We start from the raw sequence: 15,195 nt of genomic DNA on the forward strand, positions 1-15,195 counted from the left end.
CTGTCTCTTTCTCATCTCATTTACCAAGTCATTATTGTCAAGTCGAAGTTATCTGGTTGATGTTTTAGATATTTTTTATCACATTTGTTTATTTATTTAGACTCACTAGCATTTTAGTTTAACAGAGCTGGCATAATGTTGATATGTTCATTATTGTGTATAATGTTGATATGTTCATTATTGTGTTATTAATAACACAACAGCCCGATGTTTCTTGTTGCAAACAGCAGAGCTTTTATGGATGGAGAGAGACCAGGACTCCGACCATGAATCGATCTCCATCTCCGATCTCTATCGTTGCATAGACGGAGTTATTATACAATAACACAAAGATGACCAATTAAGGGTCCTGAGTTTTGAACACACCATCGATCGCTTAGTAAGCGAACGCGCAACCAATGTGGCTATGTTACTAATGCATTCGTATGTATTCCTTCGAAAAAAATTGTTTCAAATAGATAGCATTTACGGAATTCGCTGTTTGGGTTTTTTTTTTGAGGGAAAAAGCGGTCGAAGCAGATCGTTTGCTTATTATAACGTTATTTCGAAATCATTTCGTTCGAAAGACGATGCTCGCTTTGAATATGCTTCTGATTGTCCGATTTGCAATAAAAACGCTTAACTGGAAATGTTATTGTGGCCGCCGTATTCTCCAGATATGGTCCCGTCACGCTTTTTTACGCTTGCCGAACAGCATTTTGGCGAATATAAAGATTTCGAAAAATGAGTCGCGAATGGTTTTCGCCGGAACAAAAAAAAATGGTGGAAAGTAATCCATAATAACGCAACAAGCGAGCGTTATTTCATGTGAGAGAGTTGAATAATCTTTTCTCGATCAATTGCATTTCAGTTGCCCTCCGGAAGACGCTGACATACATGTGGTACACGCAGGGCCCGAAATCTTCGAAGATAGAAAATTGAAAACGACTCTCCTCTAAGTAGCTTCGCTTTGACTAGGACTAATTCGGCATTCGTCGTCAACATGATTTGAATTGACTTGAAAATGAAATGACGAACGTTGAGAGCGAGGATGACTGATGAACTATTCTAGTCAATGTTTATTCTACAAATTCTACAAAATTCAAGGGGTTGATATCGACCACTTTGAGAGCCCCTGGTCTAGACAGTGATCAACCAACGCCATATACTGAGGCTAAGACCTCATATGACAATTATAATCTGTTTTTGAAGTTTTAAAACAAATATCTTCTATATCTGTAAACATAAAAAAAAAATCTCAAACATCATTTTCATAGCATAAATTAGTTATATCTCGAGAAAACGAGGGTTGGTCTTGGGACAAAACGTTCTTATATAATTTTTCATGCAAATTTGATTTTTAATATTTTTTTATATATAGTTACTATTTCGAAACATATTGGAGTTTTGTAAATTTCCAAAGAAATATATCTTCATTGTCGTGATCCGATTTTTTTTCCCTGTTGGGTGTGAACCACTGCGTTCATTGTTTTGAACTATTGTGGTGTACCCCTTTTTTATACTACACTTCAAGCTTATCTACTACTTATTGATGAAGGAGTATACTGAAAGCTATAGCGAGATAAGTGCCAATCAGGAATAATTTGTTTGATAAAATTTATAATCCTGATCGGCGACGCAGGCCAAATTTCCTTGGACTCCAGAATCGTGATCCGATACGGTACTAAAATTAATAAAAAATTAATAATAAATTAAAATATTCCGAAAGTATACAGCCCTGCGCTGACAACCGTTTGACATAGCTGTCAACCAAAGCGTCATATCGTTAGTTGAATGTCTGCCATTTTACAATATGGATCGTTTTAGCATCGCACAACGTGTTAATTTTGTTAAATTATACTATAAAAATGATGAAAAACCGGCAAATGTTTTTCGAGCATTACGGACGGATTTTGGTCGTCATGGACGGCCTACAGAGCACACAATCGCTAATATAGTGCGTAAATTTGAACAAACTGGATCCGTAGCGGATATTGTGAAACCTGTGCATCATCGTAATGTGCGTTCGGCCGAAAATATTGCTGCTGTTGCTGCCAGTGTGGAGGATGACCCGAATGTTTCGATTCCACGGCGTGCTCAGCAATTGGGCTTGTCAAACACATCATTGTGGCGAATTTTGCATTTGGACTTGCACCTACATCCATATAAAGTCCAACTGGTACAAAAATTAGAGCGTGGTGACCATGGAATGCGTCGGGCATACGTCGATTGGGTGAACGAACAACAGCAGCAAAATGCTGAATTTTCGCATCAAATTTTATTCAGCGATGAGGCACATTTCGAGCTCGGTGGCTATGTGAACACCAAAAAATTTCCGTATATGGGGCTCAGAAAATCCACACGTGATTGTTGAGAGGCCATTGCATCCGCCAAAAGTCACTGTTTGGTGCGCATTATGGTCTGGTGGAGTCATCGGGCCGTATTTCTTAATAATAAATAAAAGATTCATCGAAATTCGAATTCTAAGTGTGTTTTATTTCAATTTACTTTCGGAATTTAAAGTTGGAAAACCCTGTATAAACGGTATATTTATCATGCACAAAATTTTACAACAATTCTGTCGAGCACCATATTCTGATTAGACAGCTGGATTTGAAGTGGCGTTTTTTTAAAAGGGTTAATGATTTTTGATGCCGTTATGGAGAATTAATCAGAATTAAAATCCGTCATAAGGTAATGAAAATTGTAATTTTGGGCACTTTATGCATAAAGTTACAGAAAAATTTCTTTTTGCGAAGGTATCAAGTTTTCAATTTCCATTTAAGCTCATGGATATTATGATTCCAAAAATGTGATAATATGACACTACGTAAAGATCCATCTATGGATCTGATCCGTTATTCTTTAATGTTTTCAATTGCATAAACAGTTAGTTCTACGGCTGTTTTTATGAAAATTTTCGCAAGCACTAGCAAGACACATTTTTTGTCCCTATGATTTTTCAGTTCAGAATAAAACATAGCTAAGCTCATGGAAAAGCTTTGCAATCGAACTAAAAATGGGCTTGTAGGGTAATATAGGTCAAAAGCTAAGAGCAGTTAAATAGGCTCAATTTGAACACTGCTCAAACCATAGCTTTTGAACAACAACAAAAAAAAAACAAAATGACTGCGCTCGTTGAAAATCAATGCATTATGTTTTTTTATCGAAATAATTATCGCCGATAGATATGTTCGTTCGTGTAAGTTGTGCTATATTTGATTTAAATACATATAATTGTGTATATTTAATCGGTTTGAACCGCGATGAGGGGCCGAATCATCGGAATGGAATCTATATCATTTGCTTGCTACCACATTCTTTCGATAATTGATCGAAACAGTTCGCGATTAGCGTTCACACAAATGGAAATTAAGTGTGGGTCGGCACCAGCGAAGTTATTTCACGAGTTCAACAGCCAATCTTTTTTTTGCGGGCGGCTTATGAGAATGCGTTTATGAATGTGCACTTGGTGCAATTCGTTTCGTATTTGGCATGTTACCTGTCTGGTCCTGTTTAGTCGAGTTCAATCCGATTTGCTTTTGCGCTGCTGTACCGGTTGCTATTTTGTGGATTGTGAGTCGCAACGGACCCGCCTGAGCGAGAAAAAACCACAGGGAAATAATGAATGGGCTGTACGATGTGAGAGAAGAGAAAAAATGAATTGAAATTCCTCACCGCGTTGTTTGTATTAGTATTAAATTTTTATTCCCATGGTTTTTTCTTTCGAGATACCGAATCTCATAACCGGTATCTCTTCTTTACGATGGGGGAACCAATGACTGAAATAACTGGGTGGGAAGAAAAGAGTGAAAATGATTATCAGCGGTAACATTTGGAGAAGACAGTCGTTTTCCAAATACCTGCGGAGGAAGACAATGAAATAGAAGAAAAAACGAAGCTTTTTATCAATTAATTAGCATATCAAAAGTTATGAATGTTTTTTTTTGTTGTGTCTTTAACGAAAAGTCAGCAAACTAAGCGATCAGACAATGTTGTTATCGTGAGAGATTAGTATTTTGCAATAATTATCATATCTGGTTATATTTAACCCTTTTGCACTCGAGTGGTGTCGATTTGAAGCGTCAACTCGTGCGGCGCCCGAACTGTTCCAATAAATGAACCGTGTAAAAATAGTTTTAAAATGCTTCTCTAGTTCAACCAAAATCGTCTCAAGTTACAGTTGGCGCGAGCGAAAAAGATCTCGAGTGCAAAGGGTTAATATTTGTACGATCGAGTAACTCAGACTGAGTGCAGTTGCCCTCTCACTTTAGTGACATTATAATTCAGATATCTTTTTATGAATAACTTTTGCTTTTCATTTATTGAAAATAAAATAGCATGTTAATTAAGTTTCAATGTTTTTCCACTTTTTTTCATTTTTAAAACCTGTATCATCACCCAATAACTAATGGGTCACATATTTGTGGCTGTTTTCATGGTTCCAATAGTTGGTTAGCACAGCACAACCAAATAAATATATTCTTTATTCTAAAAAAGGACAAATCATGTGGGTTGAGAATACTATGGAAACTGTAGCTGAATTAATCGGATACTAGTTTTGTCACGCGGTCATAAGATGAGCTCAGTATTTCGTGGTTTATGTGTGTGGCTCAAATTTATAACACAATTGGCGCCATTGTTCATTCCACTGTGGCATTCGGATTGAGTAAATAAATCATGCTGACTTATTGGATTTCCGAGAGACGCGTGAGCAATAATGATTAACTTTGTACTAGAGTGGTTCTTCGAATCGGAAAATGTTTGCCACTTTTCTAAACACACAGGTTGTATCGATGAACAATTCACAATGTTGGATAAATATGTTAGACCAATTTCCCGATAACACTTGTACTGAACAATGAACAGACGCGCCAATACTAACTATTTAATTATGTTTTCCATTTTTTTTCCTTCTATTTACAGACAGACCATTGCGGTACTGTGATGTACCTCCCGGAGGCACATGTTGCACGCATACGATCGAAAATAAACTGGCGGTGCATGCGAAAACACTGTTAGAGCGGAATACCAAAGATTCGATATCCAAGCTGTCTTCTGTACTGGGAACTCGAGCGCAAAAGTTTAACGGTTGGTATCGTGAATATTCATGTGATGTTCTTCGTAAAACATTCAATAGCTTAAAGAACGATCTTGTTTTGAGGTGACAGGAATATTAATAAAGTCATTGGCGAGGCATGAGTGCATAAAAGTGCTCTATATTGGCAACATTACAGCAATAATGATGAATTAAAATAGTGATTGAATAGATTGTGGTGGCTTATGTGCTATTTACCTGTGTAATTGGGATGAATTCGAAGTTAATCAATAAAGTAGGCAATCTCTTCTACAAAAACATGTGTTAATATTAAGGCAGATTATGATGTTTCTCGAATATTGAATGATTTTTATGCACAATCTATTCATAAACTACATTGGAGGCGATCTGGCGTAATGGTAACATTCATACCTCTCACGCTATCACGCTCACGAGTTCAATTCTCACTCCCGACATTCTTCCAAAATGGAAGGCAAAAGTGACGGACCAGCCAAAAGTGTTGAAAGCCACTATAATACAGAAATAAAAAAAAAACTACATTGCTTCACATACTTCTTCCTGCTTGCTTCGATAGTTAACTGAAAATAGTGTAGTAACAATTAATAAAGCCAGGATAATTATTTTTAACAATAAAAATACGGCCAGCTCAATGAATAAATAGGGCTGATAGATAACTATCTTTTTTTTTATTCCATTTCAATTATTACAACGGTTATAGGATTTTTTTATTTTTCGAAAAATCAACATTTTTAAAATTTTATATAATATCAATTATTTCATGTTTTTAATTATTTCAATTTTTCAATCAAATCAATGATCGTCGAAGGTTTTCTTGTTACCCTTGATCATAAATTATTTGTCTAAATCCAATGCTTTTAATTCATAAGATTATCATCTATATTTCTAATATTTATTCATTTGCCAACAGATACAATAGTTATCCCAATGACATGAAAATTACGACACTACACATATTAATTAAAAACTCTACGGAAACAACTCTTATTTCTACAACGTGAAACATTAAAGTCAAACACATCGTAGTATCTGTTGAAGACACGGCACATCCTTCGCATGGGATCGTTAAATCCATAATTTGTTCGCGAGGGATGGACGCATAAGAAAACATGAGAGCGTAAATTACGGCGGCGGATGTTTATGTTAAGACAGCTTAACAGCGAAGTACAGTCGATGTTACCTTGAAGCAGGTCACCAATAAAGCATGCCATCGTGATGTTACGTCTCGCCTCAAGTGATTCCAAGTGTATTAACATGCAACGACTTTTGTAGCTGGGCAAGTTGTGGACGTCATTCCGAGGAAGATGCCTCAGAGCGAAACGGATAAACTTTCGTTGGATTGCTTCGATGCGGTTCACCTCGTTTTGGTAGTATGGGCACCACACTACAGCCGAATATTCCAGTAATGATCGAACCAAAGAACAGTACAAAGCCTTAAGGCAATATATATCCTTGAATTCTTTGGCGAAGCGGAACATGAACCCGAGTTGAGATGAAGCTTTCGACACCACGTAGGCGACGTGGTCCTTGAATGTAAGCTTGGAATCAAGTAGTAATCCAAGATCCTTGACCGTCGATTCCCGTTTCAAGCTTATCCCCGATAGAACATAGTTGTGTTGAATCAATGCACGTTGTCTACCGAATGAAATTATAGAGCATTTCGATGCATTGAGTGACATGCGGTTTAGTTGGCACCACTCGGCGAAAGCTTCTAATTGCAGCTGTAGAAAAACAGCATCGCTTGGTTTCCGTATCACGAGATACAACTTGAGGTCGTCGGCGTACGACGATTTGCGGCATTTCAGAATGTAGTTGACGTCATTCATATACAGCAGAAACAGGAATAGCCCTAGATGGCTGCCTTGAGGAACGCCAGATGTCACGGGGAAGGAAGGAGCAACATAGTCCGCAATTTTGACAGACATGCTTCGACCAGTCAAATAAGAAGAAAGCCAAGCAAGCAGGTCGTTCTGAACACCTAACCTGTCATACTTAGCCAAAGCAATGTCGTGATTCATTTTATCGAATGCTGCAGAGAGGTCTGTATATATAGTATCTACTTGATGGCCTTGCTCAATTTCACGGATGATGTAGGAAGTGAACTGTACTAAATTGGTAGTCGTTGAGCGCTTGGACATGAAACCATGCTGGTCCATCGAAATGCAGTGAGCGAAGTTTTGAATCAATTCTTCGAGAATAATTAGCTCGAGAAGTTTCGACGTAGCACTTAAAGCGGCTATTCCACGATAGTTCGATACAGTCCTTTTGCAACCCTTTTTGTGAATCGGAAAAACGTAAGATTCCTTCCAGCAGGATGGGAAGTCACCCGACCTCAGGGAGAGATTGAAAGTATTGGCTAGAGGTGTTGCTAGAGCAATCAAGCAGCGTTTCAGGACCAAGGACGGAATACCATCAGGACCGGAACCCATCGAACTTTTCAGTTGACTCCCGGCTGAGATAACCATTTCTCTCGTAATATAAAACGGTCCACTTGAGAAGGATGAGAAAGGAACGTTGCGAGATGCAGCTGCTACGTCCTGGCTGTTTGTTCGTTCGTTACTGAAAACGCTGCTGAACTGTTTACGAAATAATTCTGCAATATCTGGAATGGTTGCAGCGTTCACTACACCGTTAGTCATGGTTGAGGGGAGCCCTGTTTCCTTCCTTTGACTATTCACGTGTTACCAGAACCTCTTAGGGTTGGATTTCAGACGACGTTGGAGCTGTCTTAGGTGCGCTTGATGTAGTTGATCGTTCAATCTTCTGTAGTCCGAATTAGCCTTGGAATAACGCGTTTTCGTGGATTCGGTATGAAGTTTGGCATGTTCCCGAAGAGCTGCCCTTTCGGTTTCTTCAAACGCTTAAGCTCCGAGTTCGACCAGGTTTGCAGGTTTAAGAGGTACACGGTTAGTTCGCTTAGGTACAAATTGATCAATGGCATAGATTATGATGCACAATACCGTTGATGCCGCGGCGTTGACGTCGCGATTGGCCAATTCTTCATCCCAATTAACGTTTGAAATGAAATTGTTCATCTCGTCGAAGTTGGCTTTGTCGAAGTTGTAGTATATGCTCTCTGTCGTGTCTTTGTAATCACATTGTACGCAAATATCAATGCTGACCAGCAACGGGGGATGATGTATGCAACTTTTCACTAGCGGAGCAGGAGCTGGTATTACGGAGCAACTGGAACACATTTCCTCACTCACAAAGCAGAGGTCAAGCATACGGTTGTTACGATTCATAACTCCGCTCTTTTGTCCGAGTCTTGAAGTGCATCCAACAGATTACGGGATGCGAGTCCAGTCGTTGAGTCAGATGTAGGGAAATAAAAATCATGGGTGTTCTGCTCTCATCTCACATCACGTAAGTTGAAATCTCCAAGGATTGTCAAACTGTCCTTCGCGCCCATAAGAGAGATAATCCAGTCGAGCGACGACAAGTGCTTTTCGATAAGAATATTGTCGTTTACACGATCCGGAGGAATATACACCACACAGATGAAGAGCGTTGAGTCGCCCGCTTCGATCGACACCCACAATTGCTCAACCGTCAGGCTTTCGGGAGGGGATAGTAACAGCGACTTATAGCGAGAACGAATAGCCAACAACACTCCGCCACCAGACCTTTTGTTGCTGTTGGAGGGTGATCGATCTTGTCGGAAAACGGCGTAATTACTATCGAAGAGCTGGCTTGAAATAGTGTTGTCATTGAGCCATGTTTCAGTAAACGCGTAGATGTCGTAGCAGCCGTCGCTGCAAGCAGTCGCGTACTTCGCTAACGAGGTGTTAATTCCGCCAAGGTTTTGGTAATACAGGAGGACAGTTGAACCGTTGGCATCAGCGACGTTGGGAATAGAGATTCCGCCAATGACCTGTGGTATTCCGCTGCAAATCGACGAAGCATCAAGAGAAGTAGCGTCGTGAATAATAAGATACTTGCCTGTCAACACAGGCTGGAAACCCCTTTCACCAGCCTCGACCGCAGGGCCAGGACGACTTCGACTGCAGGAACCAGCAAATCGCTCGACTGGGTCGGGTGGATCCAGGGCTTCCGAAGCACAGTACACATTGTGTCCTGGTGTATCCACAACCGTTTGCAGTGAGTTAGAATAACTGGGTTCAGCTGGGGAGGTTGAGGATCTTGCGTCGTCAGAAGGGCGTTGACTGATTTCGAAAGCAACACGGCAAACCGATGGTCTATAGCTTAACGTGGAGCTGCAATTTTGAAAAGCATCAGGGACAGAACAGTCACCAATACACGCGTAATTGCCTTGAAGTGCCGGCTGGGAGACCTTTTCCGAGCCTCCGTAAACAGGTCCAGGACGACTGAGACGGCAGCATGTATGGTATTGATACTTTGACGATGTTGATGGCACGACTGTTACGGGGTTAGAAGGGGTTTCCAAAGTGCTTTTGAGCATGCGCCCTGGTGAAAATGATGCCGATGTTTCTAAGCAGCCCTGTCTAAGGGCTCCGTTATGACAGATGGATTCGGTGGTTTCTTGTTCGAGTGTGCCTTTGAAGATAGCCTGACAACTTGAACCCCGTTTTTTGATCGATTCTCCTCGAATTCACGAAAACGAACGTTCACTGGCCATGAATTGGTAAAGAGAGCCTTTTCTCTGTGCCCGTCATCGATGCCTACTTTGAAGGATACGAACCGGAGCGAATTGAGGTCCGTCCCTTTTGGAACCAATTTTATTACTTTCGGTGACACGTCCGGCAGCTCAAGGCACTCGCTGACCAGTGCAGCGATCTGGCTCTCCGAAGTAGTTGGATGGAAGGCTGTCAGATAGACCCATACCAATTGGTCCTCAGCACGGCGATCGATGTTTACAGTTCTTATGGTATGTGCAGCTTTCGTGCCAGCATTGCCTTCAGTTCTCGTTGATTTAGGTGTAGGGTGGTGGTCGCTCGATAAGATATGCTGACGTATTGACGTGGGTAGTTGTGTGTTAAATACTGGAACAGCCGAGCTCGTTGAAGCCACCGCACGTTGGTTATAAATGTTGCTAGGCAGTGGTGACGCTGATGAAATAACACCGTTAAATTCACGTCGAACGTCGTTGGCAGGTCTCTTGTCATACACGTTGGTTGTAACAATTGGCGGTGGCGCTGGTACAGGTGAGGTCTGCATAATTGAATCACATATCAGTGGTGTAGTATCTTGTCTGGCAACGGCCGGACATATGCTAGCAGGAGTCTTACCATTGACAGTTGATAAAATCGGCAAAACTGATTTATTGTTCTGGGTACTATGTGTGATGTTTTTTGCTCAAGAAGAAAATAGTTCAGGAGCTGAACTGGAAAGCTTCTTGTGTATAGAAGTAAATCGGGCACCGGCAGGTTAATGTCTGCCGTTCAATGCGGGAAGGGTCGGATTTACGTTGATCGATGTGTCGACAGAAGCCTCAGCCCTGATCCTCTTTCTAATCATGGAAGGTGCTAAATGAGCAGGAGAACTGCTGCTCGTTCTATTACGCTTGCCAGCGTTAACATTAGCAGGGCGATCGACGAGGAATGAATCAAACACTTTACTGAATTCAAGCTGCATGTTGTTAATTTCTTCCTCGAAATTGTGCGAGTCATGTTGTACATTTGATTGTGGTCCGAGGTGATTACAGCAGCTGGAGCGTGGTAGATTTTGGCCGTATGCACGACAGAGGAAGCGGGTCGCATCGATCTGTGCATTGATTAGCCGGATGATGGACGAGAGACGTTCGTTCATTTGAGATAACGCTAGCGAATGTTGGTCTACGATAGCTTTGGAGTTGCGACAGTGTGCGTACATCCATTCTGCACCGGGACAATCTCGGATTATTTTATACTGATTGCCCGAGACACCGGCGCACTTAAGATGGTATGGCTTATCGCATTTCCAGCATGCGATTCTGCTGCTACGAGCAGATCCTGTAAAGCAAGGGTTCGCTTCGCATCTCTTTGCCATTCTCACGCAGCAAAAAACACCTTAGTTTTCTATAAAAGCTAAGCTACGCGATCTTGTGATGCGCCTACAGTTAGATGACCACCGAGCTTATTCGTGATTTATACCAAGATGCAAGCTTTGTAGTATAAATCTTTCACGGCAGTTGTCGCTTCGGACGAAAAAATCGGCGTGGATAGTAGTACTTTCTTTCTTTCTTTGTTTTGAAGAGGCTTTAAACTTAATAGTAGTACGCTTTTGTTGATTAGTAAAACCAAACAAAAACACAACACACGCGAAAAGTGATACTATATCACAACGGCACTACGGTGCGATATGCAAAAACACAGATACAGCACAGGACCGATAGAGAAGCTTCGTAAGCTTATGGGTGAGAACAAACGGGGTAAAAAAACACGTAAAAAACGTAAATAAACAGGACTGTAGAAAAAACAGTAGTCCACACAAAGCAGTGATGCCAGGAAAAAAAATCAATATAAAAAGCTATGGGTATGATCAAAAGGTAGGACTGCTGTTACTTTTCGCCAATGTAGAAGAAAGAGATGTCCCGAGATTCCAAACATGATTTCTATTTTAATATCCTGTGACTAGAACATTAAATGAAAAACTTTGATAATTCTTATTATTACACTTTTTGACTTACGTTTAGTAAATTTTCTCCGGGTTTTTTCGTTACCTAACTCCTATATTCGATCTGACTGTAGGTCTAAGGAATTAATGTCTTGACTAGCACATTTCAGCTATTATTTTAGGACTAATCACCTCTACCTTTAATCCGATTCGTAGAATATAACAATTGTAGGTTAAGCTCAAATGTTAGCTTTAGTTTAGTTTTTAATCTAGAATAGGATATTAAATTTTTATATAATAGACGTAAGATTTTAATTCAATGTTCTTACTGTGATATTACACTAGTCCTAGATAATTATCCTTATTTTATAACTACTTTAGAAATTTTCCAATTTGGATATAGTTCACAGCACGTTGTTTGCATGGCAATCAAAGTTTTTTTTGTACATTTGTCTATCAGAAGCTTTAAGCATTGCAGTTTGGCAATACACCGGGTTTTTTATGAGCAGTAAACTATTGTCCAATGAAATGTAGAAAGTTTCCCTCACCTGAATCAATCAAGCTTGATTACGGTTTAAAAATACATGGTGAGACAGCTATGCATAGAATAACAACATGGGATAATTGAAATTGATGTTGTTTTTTGAAATACTGGGAACAAAAGATAAGTTTTTTGGTCTTTTCCGAATGGTTATGCATAAAAACATCGTTTTATAAAGAAAGCAACACGTTTGCAGAATATAAATCTCATTGTTATTAGTCCTTCGCTAACAAGGTGTACACGTGTTCTGTTAAACTTTTGTTTTATTGGCTTGAGAATTAATTCGTTCTTTCAAACCAGAAATGACTGCATTAGTCCTAAAATTCTTGTACTGGAACGATTTATTTATTATGGATCTACAAAAAATACATGAAAGGACAGTTATTTAAAGAATATCAACATGGGACAATTGAGCTTGATGTTGTTTTTTGAAAAGCTGGGAACAAACAATAAGTTTTTTTTGTAGTTTTCGGGAAGACAAACAAATCCCAATTTAGGTAAATTCATGCATTGTGATAGATTTATCGTGGAAGAATTGTCCAACGATAAATGTATTTCATGTTTCCTTCTGAAGTTATTGCATCTCCCAAGCGTATGTTCTTCTTGCATGATGAACTTCAGGTACTCAGTTTTAGTTTTGACATGCACGTTGGACGCAAATTGTTGAATCAATCGACGTTATCGCTGCAAATTGTTATCAACGTACCCACCCTCTTTATTATATAAGCTTACTGTATACTTACTTCGATGTTATTCGTTTCTCTCTCAGGGTAAGCTACGAATATAATTAGGGTGGGGTTTACATTCTATACTTTTATGGTTTATAAAATGACGCTTCCTTTGCTTTCGTTCATTTCTTACTCTACTCTCGCACCGTGCGAACTCGTTTGTTTGGGATCAAGCAGACAGCTCGTTAGTCTTTCGGTGGTGAGGCACCACGAAAGCAGCTCGGATAAGCGCACCAGCCGCAGAAAGTGTGAAGAAGCCACATCGCTATCGACCGGGAACTTTGCGTGAAATTCGTCGCTATCGGAAGTCGACCGAATTGCTGATCCGCAAGCTACCTTTGCAGCATTTGGTTCGTGGAATTGCTCAGGACTTCAAAACCGACTTGCGCTTTCAAAGTTCCGCGGTTATGACGCTGCAGGAGGCCTATTCGAAGATACCAATTTGTGTGCTATCCATGCAAAACGCGTCACATCATGCCCAAGGACATCCAGCTGGCCCATCATATCCGAGGAGAGCGTGCTATATTAGCTTAGCATATAATCAACGGCCCTTTTCAGGGCTCCAAATTTGATGGATTAGAGTTCAGAAACGTTTTTTACAGGCCGAACTGAAAGGAGCATTTAGCGAAAATCGGGGTGTCGATGATAGTTCGATACCGATAGGTGCCATGGATACTGATTTGATAGTGAAGAATATTAAATACATGACATGATGTAGTGAATATTTCCCCATATCGAAGAAATCATTTTGATGAAACTGCATTATAAAATTATTTGTGTACAAATGCCGCAACCGATAGTCGACTCTAATTTGCGCTGGGTAATTTCCTCGGAGGACTCGATTCCTCCTTTGAGCATTAATAATCTCTTTCTGACAAAACGAAGTGGTATGAATCACATTATTCGAAAGATAAAATGAAGATGTTTTCTGCCAATTTCCTTCAACCTCCAAACATCTCTTTCTCCCGTTTGTCGTTTTTGCGTTAGCTAATCCTTTCTCACAACACCTATTTCTTGTTTGAGAAATTGTTGAGTAAACATCGTTTGCCAGTGCGCGTAGAGCGGGACTTCCTAAAGATTCATTGTACCTCTAATAAATTGCCGAAAGACGTGGTCTTACGTTGATCGCACTTGATTGAAAAATCCAAAATGAAATGTTCCGTTTTTCATTTTATACGAAAATTATCTACTGATGGGGAAAAATAATATTCAGAAGCTTTCCTGTTAATTGCGATTGATTGAAAAATCACAAAACCAAATGTATTTGGTTGCAGTGTTTTGTATGGATAGAAAACATAAAAATAAACTTTTTCGCATGAATGTATTTTTCAATTCCAAGGGGAACTGGTAGATTATTTTTCAGCAACGATGATAGCAACGAGGGTTCCGCGCGTGTATGTGTGTGTAGCGGCTGCTCCGATGTTTCAAGCGGAACCGTGGCATCACTCTCCTCCTGATGGATTCCCTTCTGGCCTAAGGTGCACAAACAGGCTCTTGTTGACACCGTTCATCAGCGGATTCAAGATAAACGAAGTTAGCTTCACCACAACAGCGACAACATGCTCCAATCGCTGTTCAATTATAACTGAGTGGGTTTACGAGCGGCGCTCGCTTATATACCGATTGGTGATTTCAATAGCCTGTTTTCAAAGCAATTTTAAGGCTATTGAAACAAGTTTTTGGATGAAAAAGTAACAAGTATACAACGCGTAGACATTTTATCTTTCGAATGAAGTGTTTATCATACCATTTCGTTCAGTTGTTTAAGAGCTATTAACGCTCAAAATCTCGGTCTCCGGCGTAACGCTTTCGTTTTCGAAACTTTGATTTTACACCCCGGTATAGAAATGAAAGACGTAGTCCTACGTCAAAAAATTATGCCAAATGTCTTATAGTCAGAGCTGCATTTTTTCATCAATGTCACTGACAACTGACGAGCCACGTTAGTCACATCCTACTGACAAAAATGTTGGTCAAATGGTGACTGACGGAGTACGATGCAACAATTTGCCTGTTACTGAGCTTCGTCAATACGTTTTGACCGACCAAGTAGGCGGTAAAATTGTCAGCATCGAATTAATGATTGTCGGAGACTGTATTTTATTCTCATCGAGCAAAGGTTCGATTTTCTTTCTGGTTGTTGTTCCCTGTATTTACTGAAGTAAATACTATGTCGAACACGCCATAACGTGTAAGGATGGTATTCAGGTAGCCCAACGTAAACAAATGCACCCTGGTAAACGTGTAAACTTCCATTACATCAAGTGACATAGTATTTCCCGTCTTGACTATCATATGGCACTGACTTGCAACATGCTTTGGTCGTCAACACACTCTGACAAACTATTTAGTAT

At 40.0% G+C, this 15,195-nt stretch overlaps 1 protein-coding gene across 2 annotated transcripts in view; it reads left to right on the forward strand.

The window, feature by feature from the left end:
• LOC129777080 (glypican-6) overlaps positions 1 to 15,195 on the forward strand; it is a 51,610-nt gene that overhangs the window by 23,606 nt on the left and 12,809 nt on the right. For both annotated transcript variants that reach the window (XM_055783145.1, XM_055783146.1), the window contains exon 3: positions 4,906 to 5,070. In XM_055783145.1, coding sequence (XP_055639120.1) covers positions 4,906 to 5,070 — 165 coding nt within the window. The remainder of the gene's footprint in view (positions 1 to 4,905; positions 5,071 to 15,195) is intronic.

The sequence above is a fragment of the Toxorhynchites rutilus genome, chromosome 3, assembly GCF_029784135.1.
Source record: "Toxorhynchites rutilus septentrionalis strain SRP chromosome 3, ASM2978413v1, whole genome shotgun sequence".
NCBI lineage: Eukaryota > Metazoa > Arthropoda > Insecta > Diptera > Culicidae > Toxorhynchites > Toxorhynchites rutilus.